Source organism: Amborella trichopoda, chromosome 3 (assembly GCF_054954075.1).
Source record: "Amborella trichopoda isolate Santa Cruz 75 chromosome 3, AtrichopodaSantaCruz75HAP2 v2.0, whole genome shotgun sequence".
Classification (NCBI taxonomy): domain Eukaryota; kingdom Viridiplantae; phylum Streptophyta; class Magnoliopsida; order Amborellales; family Amborellaceae; genus Amborella; species Amborella trichopoda.
The window spans coordinates 6,562,669-6,575,949 of NC_142338.1; the positions used below are offsets into that span (position 1 = coordinate 6,562,669).

Sequence of the window (13,281 nt, forward strand, 5' to 3'; positions counted from 1 at the left end):
GTGCGGGCCAACCCCGCACATGTAGAAATGTGGGAAATTATCAGAAATATACATATTTTTCGCCTAATTGGAAAAAACTTCTCAACTTTCATAAACCTGATCCACACTATTTTTCCTCACTTTTGGTATTTTTTTATCAAAATAGCTTTTATGGTAGTCTTTTTTCTCAATTTTGACTTTTTTGACCAAAATAGTATTTACAGAAATCATATTGCCGTAATGATTACCACATTATAATATTTTAAATACCGTAATGACTAATGCATTATGGTATTTTAAATATTGTAATGACCGGTCAGCTGTGGCAAATGAGGGAGAAAGAGACCCAGTGAGCATTACGGTATTTAAAGGGACTGTAATGCTTAGTCTGGACATGGTATTTTGATAAAAAGAATGTCATTGAAGAAAACAAGGTGTAGACGAGGATGATAAAAGTGATGATTTTTTTTCTACTTAGATGAAACTTAAGGTATTGTTTTGATAATTTCTTATCTATTTTTTAGATATTTAATTTTTAAGAGTATGTAATCTCTAACCTGGAGATCTAATATGAAAAAAATAAATAAATTTAAAAAATTAAAAATAATAATTCTACTAAAAAGACATTTGGACAGATAGTTTCGATTGGATTTAAATGAACACACTTTATACTGAAGTACCGCATATGCAGAAAAGCGTTCAGCCCGGATGAAACAATTTTCACCATACACACTGTAACAAGCTCATTTTCCATAGCCATATCGTCATGACGCGAAGCAGGATGGCCTTCTCTCCTGCTCTCTCTCTCCTCTCAACCCCCAAACTCCGCCCACATTCCCTATTCATCTCACCCCTAAACTCCACCTCCAAACTCCATCCCGTTTTCCCTTTCCTCTCACCCTTTCTCTCCCTAAAACTACTCAGACCCATTTCATCCCCACACAACCAGAAACCCAGAGTAAAACCCCTTTCTCTCTCTATTTCTGGCGACTCCCTATTGGTTTTTCAAGATGGGTCTTCCTCTTTGCGTGAAAACCGCTCCCCTTGGCCTGAAAATCACTCATCCGACTGTTTTTTACCGGAAAACCACTACTCGGGCAGTTTCGTGCCGGAAAAGCGGTACTTGGAGTGCTCATTGCCTGAAAAAAGATCAAAAGTTGCAGTTTTAGTGAGTGGTGGGGTTGATAGTAGTGTGGCTTTGAGGCTTCTCTGCTATGCTGGCCATTCTTGCACTGCATTTTACCTAAAAATCTGGTTTCAGGTGAGCTTTGAATCCGTAATTTTTCTCTTTAGATTGAGCATTTACTTATATTTTTTTATATGCTTGTATTAATTTGATTTTCTAGTTGGCAACGATTACTATTCAAATATTTGTTTACGCATCCTTTTTTGTTAGTGTTTTTGTTGTTTTTTGCTCGTTATTATTAACCTTTTAATTTGCATTGACTTTCACAGCTACGTATTTTTAGTTGGTGAATATTGGTATTGTTTTTTTATTCATGTTAATGAGCTTTTATTTTGCTATTTTTTTTTTTTTCCATTTGTCTCTTGTAATGCTCACTTCTATGCTTTTGTTAAATAAGTTACTCATATTGCTACTGTCATGGATTTGATTGAAGTATGTATGCTTCATTTTTGCTTTTTTTTGTGAACGATAATATCTCTAAATTAAACACAGGTCTTTCTTGACAAATTCTTTCGTCTTTTTATATCTTGAAACTTGCATTGAATAAATAGATTTAGGAGGTTAAATGCAGAATCTGTTCTTCCTCATTGTGTTAATCATCCCTACTTTATATTACCAAAATAATTTGAAAATGTTTTTTAACGATCAAGTCTTCGATAACCATCGGCATGGGATTGGACATGGGTGTCTTGGTGACACAAGGACCTAAAAAGATCCCGGATACAATCACCAGGTGACATGTTTGTATAGGCATATGAAACTATAAAAGGAAAAATATTAAAGAACTTTAAGAAACCTTGAGAATGTATGCCAATACTTGGAAGTGTTTGATTTTACTAGAAGGGTTGATGCACCTGGCGAGTGTCTTTTTCTTTTGGAGAAGTTATGGTGATGCGGTTGGCAATTCTAGAGAAGTATCAACAACATCGTTGACACTTACATTGAAGTGTCTGGCACTCCCAATTAAGTGGTGCTCTACACTTTCAAGTTTGATTTTAATACTTCCAACATGTAAGATTTAAGTATTGGAGAAATGTTTGGAAGCATTGACATGTGTTGTTGTAGGGATATGTGTTGATATGAAGCATGTAGGCAAAACCCAAGTCTCCAGGTAACAATATTGAAGAGTAATAAGCAGTGTCGATCTCTTAGGCTTCCTTCCTGTGTAGGAAAGTTTTACACTCTCTTCAGTGCCAGTTATTGTCTGAAATTAAGACTCTAATCTTACGCTTCAGCCCAAAAAAAAAAAAAAACTTACATTGTAGGAAACATTCCTGGCCAGAAATTCCTCTCTTAAGTCATTTTATGGAATTTTCCTGGCCAGAAATTCCTCTCTTAAGTCTCACTGAATAACTCATGTATAAACCTTTGATTGAGCATTACGTGGCCCTTAATTCCCTCTGACACTCTTGTCGAGGTTGATCTTTAGTACGCTTTGTGGATGAGGAGCCCATTTCATTTGCACACATTTTGCTAATGAGTATTTCGTACTAAGACTGAAACATGAGCCATATTCTGCTTCTCAAATTTACACAAGACTCTAATCTGACTATCTGAGAACAAGTCAATAGGCTGTGGTGGCTTTTCTGAAAATGCATTTGTTCCTTCTTTCGAGAAACCCACCATACAATGGTAAGGATATTGGTCCACCAAACTGTGGTCTCCTTTTCTTCCCAGCAAATTCCTCATTTTCGTCATGAAAATTAAGAGATTCCTCCTTTTATTCATTCTGATGAGTACCCATTGATTTGCATGAGAAAGAAGTATATGCTGAATTTTGCCTATAGGTACATATAAGCAGAGACTAATACAACTAAGGAGGGAGAAGAGAAGATGATAGGAGAGGTGGGAAAGAGGAAAAGGGATCAAGTTCTTCCTTTCTGTTGCATGTATACAATCAATGGGAGAAACTCACAGTGAAATAAACTCTTAGGTCCTTTTGTTTGTTGGCTGACCAGTTAAAAGCTGCCGTCCCAGATGGGACCTCCTTTCTCATAGAGTTTCCCAGTGGCATGTATCCATCTAGATCTGAAACTTGTTCTAGAGTAGGGTTGCCTATTTTAAGTGATTGCAGAATGGAAAGTGACCACAATCAAATTGTATTTAATTCCATTTTTTGTGATTTTTGAGAGTATCTAATCCATTGGGAAACTTTTTATGGATGGAATCATCCTTTCCTACAGCATTGGTGGAAGCCCAAATACCAACAACTTTGTTAGACAGCTGACAGCAGTCCTGCTCACTCTACAACTCTGGATCGTCCATGCATGTGACAATTTTATATCTATAATTTTAACGGCTCAAAGTTGTTTATTATTATTTTTAGAAATGATCAGAACAGGAATCAAGATATGTTAGCAAACTTTCAGGGCCTAAAACTTCTTCTAAAGTGTTTTTTGAGCCTTTGTTGTAGAAATGGACAGCTCTCCAGTAGGTTTTTTCCCATCTAAGAAAATTAGGGTTGCTGTACTGTCCTAGCATGCATGCTTATTCTCTTATTTCTTTTATGCAATATGTTTCCCTTAGTTCTTGACAAAGGGATGAACTTTGACTTGTCTTTTATGTAGGAGGATTTTGAAAACTTTTGGTCCGCATGCCCGTGGGATGAAGATTTGAAGTATGCAAAAGCTGTTTGCGATGAGGTTTTTCCTTTCCCCTGTTGTTGTTTGCTGTGCTATCATATAATTAATTCTGAAGCACTTTTTTTTTTTTTTTATTATTACCAATTCTAGAGATTGTCATTGTGGATCGTAGGGAAAACCATAATGGCAGAGTTAATGTAAGAGGAGCCTTTTGTGATTGGAAATTATTTTTGATTTTTTATGATATATGGATGAAGAAAGCGAAATGCTTAATGGGAAACATTCCGTTTTTACGGATTAGAAACCAAAGTATGCATGGTACAAATGGAAGAATAATATGATTCTCCCAGTCCAATTTACTTATTCCAACAAAAATCACGAAGGATTATATCACCATGTTTCAACAAATATTCCCACCACTAATAAGAAACCACATGCATTTGAAATATTTGACCAGGAAACTAATTTCCTGTCAGATTATGTCACTACTCATTTTAGTGGGTTAGGCATGAAAATTCTGAATGGGGTTTCAGTACCTGATGAAACTATGGATCTAGATCAGAAGAGACAGCCATTACTTATATAAGATTGATCTGGTAAAGATGTGGTATGGTCGATTGGGTATTTTTGATATATATGATAAGAGAAAGGGTTTTCATAAGCAACAAGGCCATTGGATGACTTTATGTAGGTTGACATGTTTATCCATTATTATGAATAGTGGGACCTTAAAGGTTTACTTGTTCTAGAGGTTTAAGAAAAGGTGATTGCTCCCTCTTTTCTTCATTATCCTTGTTGAATCTCTGAGTAGGAGTCTTAGGTGAACCGAGGAGAGGGGGATGATTGAGGGCTTATTGCCAGTAGTTGCTATATGTGATCTCACTTCTTCAATTTATGGACAAAATCTTAGTGTAGTTGTGATTTTAAAGTTCATTTTAATTTGTTTTGATTGACTAATAGGAGATAAAGGTATTAAGGTGAATGTAGACATTGTTTTGATGGAGGAGACTAGGGCAGTGGGGGCTGCACGACTTGTTGTAACGATCAACTTTTTTGTTGGGCGCATGTGAAAGAAGATTGGATGTATGGAATGGGGAATTTCTTTTTGGGGCAGACATATCGATGTTTTTCATATTATATTTTATGTTCTTTTATGATAGCGAACAACGATTAATGTCCTTTAATATTATAGCATTTGACTTCTGTTAGAATGGCCTTACTGAGGGCATGGCCCTTGATAGAGCAGAATGGTGGACCAAGATTCGTGTAGTCGACCCCAAATAGTTGGAAAAAGGCTCTGATGATGATGATGATGATCACTTCTACTAGAATGGGTATTTGTACAAAACGTTTTGATGATTGCAAACCACTGTTGCTCAACGGACTCCTACCTGGGTATTACTGCAAGAAAGTTTGCTCTCTCTCAACGGACTTATACCTGGGTATTACTGCAATAAATTTTGCTCTCTCTCTCTCTCTCTCTCACACACACACATGTGTGTGCGTACGCTCGCATGCTGAAAAGACACACACACACACATGCACACAAGCCTGTTCCCCCTCCACACACCAACTCCTCCCAAATACCGCCAACACCCCCCCCAGCCCCAGCCCCAGCGCCAGCCCCCGCCCCCCTACCCCCTGCCCCCCTCTTCTCCTGGTGGGGGAAGAAGAAAGAAAAAAAAGAGGCCTTGCAATTTGGATGTTTTTAGAGAGGAAATAAGCATTCATGTTTAGCAATAACTAAAGATGTGGTTCCTTTCTGAATTCTGAGTTATTCAATGTCATGTATTGTGTTTATTTGTTGTTTTGTAGGACAGTAGGTTACCAGAGAAGCAATTAGTGGAGTCTTACTGCATATTAACATAGATATTTTATATCCCAAATTGTATTCTTACTCTATTGATCCTCCTAATTGGCAATGATGTGCCTCACTAGTTGAGCTTTGCCTTTGGGGGACAATTTTCTTTTAATAAAATGTTTCAAACATAGTGCTAATGCTCATATTTGGAATCTAGTTTATCAAGATGATTGCGTACTTTGTTCTTATACTAGAGTTGTTTGTGTAGAATATCTTTCCTTCTATGCATGGCCTTGGTTTTCCATGTTTAGCATCTCTTGAATTAATTTGTTTTCCTGCTTCATTCTGAATATAATGAGAGTCTTTTGTGATTCTTGGGAGAATACCCACTCACAATTGCGTACATTTTTAGAGATGAACAAGAAAAACTTACTTGCATTTTGGCTTGTTCATCTGCTAGGTTCATGTTCCACTAGAAGTTGTTCATTTGACAGATGAGTATTGGAATAATGTGGTATGTATAATTCTGCCATCTGTTGTTTATTGATATTTGTTTTGTGATAATGCGAGGCAATTTTATCTTTTAAATCTAGTTTCAGATTGTCACTCTGTAGATTAGTAAAAATCAAGTATGTTTTTAGTGTAATTTAAGGCTCGGATAGACTCCGTGGTCCCTTTCTTTAGAGTAAATACAGGCTATTTGCTCTTTATTATTACCACATTTTTGGATCTTCCAAGGAAATCAAGATCGAAGTTAATTTCATTAAGATCTAAGATATTTCTTCAAATGGTTGCCTTTTGCTTAGTCCACTGGTGTCGATGTTCCACAATTTCGATTTGAGTTTTTTCTTGTTCAAACTTGGTGAAATTTCTCTAATATTATGCTCTAGGTGTCTCACATTATCTCTGAATACCGAAGTGGCCGTACGCCAAATCCAGATGTTCTTTGCAATACAAGAATCAAGTTTGGTATCTACTGGATCAGTTTCTAAGTTAATTAATTTTATACCTGCATTGCATGTTGCTTGGTAGTTTTATACTTTTATCCATTGTCAATATTTAAGATCATTGTGTATTATTAACTACTAAGGTCAATCAGAATCTTACATGGTAATAATAATCTTCCATTTACCCCTTCTTTTTAGGTGCTTTTCTGGATGCTATAGGCAATATGGATTTTGATTATGTTGCTTCCGGGCATTATGCTCGTGTAGTTCATCCACCTCCAGATCAACCTGATGCATCTTCAGCCCTAGAACTATCTGCTGATAAGGTTTGCCTTATACTTAAGCTGGTCATAGGCCTGTGGCAATGCATACAATACACATCCTTTGTATAATATGTAGCACATAGCTGGGGTATCACTACCCACCGGCCATTCTCAACCATGGATGGTCGAGATTAACTGTAGTTCTCAAATATGGTCGTTTATTGGGAAAATGTTTAATCTCTCCATCTTCCATTGTTGAAAACTGATGGCAGACACCCGTACAGCTGTATGTGATATAGTGTCGCTGCATCAAGACAAGTTTCATGCCTTTTAATCACTTTGCTATGGTGTTCTTGCTCCTGCTGGTGGATTGTATTTGCAGATGTCTGGCATGTAGATAGTAATTATATCTTCTGTCCGCTTTATATTCTAACCATTTTTCAGTGCTTAGACCTATTTAGGAAATATAGACATTCTGAGCTTCTTTTGTGATTATTGTTTCATTTGTTCCTTTGTGCTTGATATTTTCAGGTGAAAGATCAAACCTACTTCCTTTCACATCTTTCGCAGACCCAACTTAATCGTCTTTTGTTTCCTCTTGGCTGTCTTTCAAAGGTTAGAAAGGCTACATAAGAATTCGTTCTTTGTTTACGTTATAATACTCAGCTACATTTAGTTTCTTTGTCTATTCATGTTTGTTGCAGGATCCACTTTGGCCTAATTATGGGGTAGCTTCCCGTTTTTCTTTTTTTTTTTTTGCTCTTTGTTTTTCTCGAGCATTTGGTAAATTGTTGCACATGTTTTTTTTAATCTTAGCATGAGTAGTAGCTAGTGAAATGATCTCAAAATGATCTCCTTTAACATTTTTCATTAAATTGTGACTTGTGATTTATTTTGTGTCCACTCAATTCCTAAACTTTGTTTCTGTTTCCCAGGAAATGTTGCTACACAGCATTCTAGGATTATTCTGTTTGTCTCACATTCGAATAAGATGTAATAAATTCACTTGATGATGGGATCATCCCTGTTGCATTTTTTCCTTCACCCTTTCTCAATGTATAATCATATTGTTAGTAAAGTTGAAATGCCATGTTTCATATGCATTGTGTAATGCCGCTTGCCCTTGTAATCAGTTATGACTGATTGACTGCTAGTAGATTCTAGGTGATACATAGAGATTTTTCCAAGTGATCCATTAATAATGACATCATAAAATTTTAATTGTGAGTGTAAGGCTAATTAGTCATTTTGTTTTAAATAATACTTGTTGATGTTGTCATTGTTGTTATTGTTGGTGTTAGTCATTGTTCACCATACTTTGTTTTTTGACATTGTAAATCATTTGATTTTTCTTTATTTTAATTCTTTGTTGGGAGTCATATGCAGGATGAAGTTCGCAGACTTGCAGCAAAGATGGGTCTTCCCAACAAAGACAGGAAAGACTCACAAGGAATATGTTTCCTTGGGAAGGTGAATATCCTTATGAATTTCAATCTCGCCTCAGTAAGAATTCTGATATAATATGTGCAAGTGAGATCATTTTTCCAGCAGTTGGTTCATTCTAACTTTGGTTTTCATTTTCATTCATTTTAATGGTTGAGCATTCAACTGCAGTTTTTAAGATTTAGTTTGGGTCCTTTCCTATACACTTAGGGACATACCAAAAACAAATGAATGCTCACACACACACACATATTAGGATGGACAGAGTTAGGCCTGGCAATGGCACATGTAGCCCTGTCGGTCTAGCCAGCTAAGCCCTTATATGGATTTGGGCCAGCAGAATGGCCCATAAGGCCTGGCCAAGGCTGGCCCTGCTAATTGCCAGGCCTAGATGGAGGAGGGGAGCTCGTACTCAAGTTCTAAACCATCTCTAGTTATCTATCGTACTTGCTGGAGTTCATAGTGAGTACTTGCAGGTTTGTCTTCCAAGGCAGTCAGAAGTAATTTGATGCATGGCTTCTTACTTGCTTTTCTTTGGGTTTGGTACTTGATAGCTGAAATTCAGTGACTTTGTCACAAGACACATCGGGGAGATGGAAGGTGTCCTATTAGAAGCAGAAACTGGAGATTTCCTTGGGAAACACCAGGGTTATTGGTTCTATACAATTGGTCAACGTCAAGGCCTTCGTCTTCCTGGTGGACCATGGTAAGCATTTGCTAGCTATATGAGTTTAAAACAAGGAAACTATACTAAAAACTATAAACCAATGGAATATGGAAAACCATTGTCTATTGTGGTCATCAACATCCACTCAAATGATGGATGGCAAGGGAAAGAATGGGACTCTAACAGAATAGGACATTACCACATTTGTGAGTTAGGACATGACCGCAATTGTGGATCGCACTCAATTTCCACTGTGTTCGTTATTTCCTTGGAGGTAGATGACCTTTATGGAGGTTCCATTACTCCTTTGGATTATAATAAACTATCCTGTTACTGTATGGTTGGAAATGTCGCACAATATCTTTGCTCATGGAGCCAATTCAGGTGTTTCGTTAACAGTTAAAATTCAAGGTGATGTTTGGTTTTCCAGTGACATGAATGATACGTGCTTTTGGCAGGTATGTTGTCAATAAGGATATTGAAAACAATGTGATATTCGTATCAAGAAACTACTTTTCTTTTGATAAAAAGAGACGGAGTTTTCGTGTGGGTTCATTGAAATGGTTGTCTGGGGCACCTCCGGAGCACCTTGATCAGCTTCAATGCAAGGTAATTCCATTTACACTGCTAAGACAAGGGACTAATAGAACATGCGGTCATCTCGAGGTAGTTCTACTTCCTTTTGGATTTTGGAAGATTTTTAAATAGTGGCAAATCATCATTCCACCTATCATTCCAAGTGAAAGACTTCAGACCTGATTGATTGATGGTTTTCTTCTTGTGGTATAGTTGAATATGAGGTCAATTATGATGTAGATAACAAGTGGTATGGTAGGGAGATCTGCTGAGTAGCAGCACTGTTACCAGCTTAAATTATGATTCGAAATCCGCATTTGGGACCTTTTCATGAACTAAGATGAGTAAACTCATGTCGTTTCTCTATCCAAATTCTGAAAAAAAATTGGTTATTAAATCGTTTTATTCTAAAAGTTTGGTTGGACTTTGGGAGAGTAGGGATTTCCCAAATCATCCCATTCTCTCCCTCTTTTGTTCTTTGGTTTTGCATAATGCACTGTGGTGCCTCTCTTTTTGCAATGAAGCTTATTTTGTTCATCCCAAATTGGAGGTCTCTTAACACCATATGTGTTTGTTAGGAGAAGAATATGTTTGAAAGTGTGTATTTGTGTGTGTGTGTGTGTTATTTGTGTGTGTGTGTGTGTGTGTGTGTTATGTGTTTGAGAGAGACAGAGAGTTCATAATTCACCCTTAAATAATTGTTCTTGCTTCAGGTTCGCCATGGTCCCTGCTTTTATGATTGCACCTTCAAGGTAGAATCACGATGTGATGAACATGAAGATTCAGCTCTTATCCATATATCAGAAGACGATCAAGGATTGGCAGCTGGGCAATTTGCTGCCTTTTACCGTAAAAATGTTTGCATCGGGTCTGGCATTATCTTGGAGTCATGGGATGATCAAAACTTTTCAGTTTGCTCCAAGGCTCTTGAGAGAGCAAAAATGGAGGACAAATCTAAATTGGGTTTACCCATCAAAATTAAGGTAAAATCTGAGCCCAATCCAAAGGGTTTTGATTGTAAAGACAATGAGCTTTTGCTTGCAGAGCCCAAAACTGACGAAAAGCTGAGTGTAGCCATGGATTGGTTTCAGAGACTAAAAACACAATGGTTGCATTTATTCTAATTCAGTATTTTCTGGGTTTTACTAGAAATTTGTTCAGGGTTGGTGTGTGTGATTCCCTTCGTTTCATTTTTGGATTTTAAGCAGCTGATAATCGCGTCATTTGAGGCCATGGATTGCGCGTATAATCTTCTAATCACAAGTGAGTAAGGATGGAGTAACTGATAACCTTATATGATATGAAGTGTATTAAACTATTTGGTGAATGGTTTAGTTTCTTTTCTTTGGGCAAGAATGGATTCATTAGCGAATGCATCTTGTTGAATGGGAAACTACTCATTTTGACAAAATGAAATCTTGACTTCTGAAATCAAATCAAATCAAATCAAATTGGATGAGCAAATTCATGTTTCTCACCGGTAGGACAAAAGTTCATTAAGTTCTTTCCATTTTGTCATAGAACGAAAATGTTTGTTATACCTTCACAATTAGCTATCCACTTGCATCAAGTGTATTAAGTTTTTTCCAAAATTTAACTCTGGTGGTTTTATCCTTAGTTAAGAAAAGATAATTTAGCTTGGTTTGGTTTGGGCGCAAAAACCTCAAGGATCCAACTCTTCATCCACACCCAATGATGACTTGTTAAGTGCATTGTTGTTGTCCTTTAACATTTGATCAATACTTCTATTTGTTGTTATCTTTTGCATTTCTAATGCGCCAAGAGGTATGCAAGGAGTATTTTGGTCATTTAGGAATGGACTCAAGGTTTGGTGATTAAGGTGGCGGGATACTGACTTCTTGAGTTCCATAAAAAAAAAAGAAAAACACATGGGAAAGCTTTCAATGTTCCCCCTACAACATAGAAGTTCTATGTTCCCCCTATCATCCAGCCGTCCATTTTTTATCAAGAGAGTCACTCATCGTTTGATCTTAGATCTGATGTTTCAAAGTATTTTATTTTTAGTTTTTTTAATGCAATTTTTTTGAATATGAAATTTGGTACATGCCATCTTCTCATTGGGGTGCACCTATAAAAAATATTAACAATGATTTTTTGATAAAAAATAATGATCAAAATACCTTTTAAAACTTTCAAGAATATTTTGGTCATTTTATTTTATTGAAAATATTTTTTTTTAATATATTTTTCCTTTAGTGCAATATTAATATAGGAATGGACGTCCACAATTTGGTGTAAAAAAAGTTTATAGAAAAAGTATTAAAAATAAAACAGTGTGGAGACGTGACATTGTGATTGAGGCAATTTTAGTCCTCCATTAAAAAATGGACGGTTGGATAAGAAGGAACATAGAACTTCTATATTACAGGGGAATATAAAAATAGAACTTCTATATTGGAGGGAACATAAAAAGCTTTCCCATTAGTTATTTTGAGTCAGGAACATAAAAAGCTTCTATATTGGAGGGAACATAAAAAGCTTTCCCATTAGTTATTTTGAGTCAGGAACATAAAAAGCTTTCCCATTAGTTATGTTGAGTCATCAAACTACCTTGGTGAATCAGTTGCCAAGGACATTGAAAGGTCGGAGAATGTGTTTCTTTGAGGAGATAAGGGTGTTTTGGTCATTTTCATCTGTGAGGTTTTAGTCAAAAATGTTTTTGTACAATCGTGCCTCTACTCAAGATACGTGCACCACTTTTAACCGTGATTTAAAATGAGGTTTTGATGAGGTACCTACCTTATACTCTACAAGTATGGCCTTCCAGTAGATTTTGTTAAACCTTAGGACGGCTTGAAAAACAACTGTAATTATAAAAATTTAAAATTTTAAAATGAGGTAAATCAAGCTGATTTATGAACACTTGAAAATCTAGATGTTTAAATAATTTTGTATTGGATAAACTATTTTTAAGATTTAAAATAAATTTTTTTTTTTTTATATCTATACAACTTGACGTCAGCACCCGGACTCGACCCTACACTCGAGGGGTAGATTTGATCTGGGTCCGAGTATGGATCCAAACATTATTCAAGCCTAGGTTCGGGTTCAGGTTCCAATTCTGGTTTCAGTTCTGATTGGGTCTGGGTTTGGTCCCATACTATATTTTTGGGTCTGGATTTAGATCTAGAGAATTCAGGTCTAGTAGGGTCCGGACCCGTTGCCACCCTTGGGTTTGTCTGGAGTCGAAGCCCTAAATAATCAAAGTAAAGCGCACCTTCAAATAGTATTGAGAAATGTGATTTCAATATGGAAAATCTTTGTGACAACATTAAAATATATTTTCATCTCTAATTATAAAATTTCAAGTTTTAAAAAGTAGTATAGATAAGGCGGATCTATAAAAACTTAAAATTCTTGAAAATTGATGATCCAAAACTGTATTACAAGACGCACTATTTTCAAAACTTGAAATCCATTTTCTTCTCATGTCCATGCATCTTGATGTTTAGATGATGAATTTGAAGATTTGGGCATCAAAATAACATCTTCTAGTGAAATTTTTGAGGTGTGCTCTAAGTTGATTCTTTAGAGCCTCGGCTCGATATAAACTTTGTCCAGTTTTAGTGCGCGGTTCAAATTTTCAAATGATAAATTTCCAGTCAAGCCGCAAAACTATGGGCATCTCTGCAATAGTTTCAAGAATTATGGGGAATTTTGTATTATGGACTTACGATGAAGTTGCCGTTAGGAAAAAGGAGAACCTAACAGTCCACGTCTATCGTTTATCCAAAGAAGACGTCCTTCCATCATAATCCCTAAATTGACACTAATTTTTTTCCAAAATGACAAGAACTTCAAATTTCATTAAAATTT

General features: G+C 36.3%; 1 protein-coding gene across 4 annotated transcripts; it reads left to right on the forward strand.

Annotated features, from left to right (window-relative positions):
* Positions 1-626: 626 nt before the first annotated feature.
* Positions 627-10,596, forward strand: LOC18439991 (tRNA (5-methylaminomethyl-2-thiouridylate)-methyltransferase). 4 transcript variants are annotated; one of them, XM_020670831.2, is made up of 10 exons: positions 627-1,240; positions 3,733-3,807; positions 6,009-6,062; positions 6,439-6,517; positions 6,694-6,821; positions 7,290-7,373; positions 8,145-8,228; positions 8,756-8,907; positions 9,327-9,477; positions 10,158-10,596. In XM_020670831.2, exons 1-10 carry the CDS (start codon positions 746-748, stop codon positions 10,566-10,568), a joined length of 1,713 nt encoding a protein of 570 aa, XP_020526490.2. In that variant the 5' UTR covers positions 627-745; the 3' UTR covers positions 10,569-10,596. The 4 variants fall into 4 exon arrangements, with proteins under 4 accessions (XP_020526490.2, XP_088719265.1, XP_020526491.2 ...); XM_088863138.1 differs by having other exon boundaries at positions 663-1,240; positions 6,439-6,512; XM_088863139.1 differs by lacking the exon at positions 6,439-6,517.
* The last annotated feature ends 2,685 nt before the right edge of the window (positions 10,597-13,281 follow it).

What these genes read in the sequence shown, in the direction of transcription:
- LOC18439991 (XM_020670831.2), top strand. Translation starts at nt 746, where the DNA reads ATGACGCGAAGCAGGATGGCCTTCTCTCCTGCTCTCTCTCTCCTCTCA. An exon ending in ACCTAAAAATCTGGTTTCAG is followed by an intron (nt 1,241 to 3,732) that starts GTGAGCTTTGAA and finishes TCTTTTATGTAG; the next exon opens with GAGGATTTTGAAAACTTTTG. An exon ending in CTCTTGGCTGTCTTTCAAAG is followed by an intron (nt 7,374 to 8,144) that starts GTTAGAAAGGCT and finishes AGTCATATGCAG; the next exon opens with GATGAAGTTCGCAGACTTGC.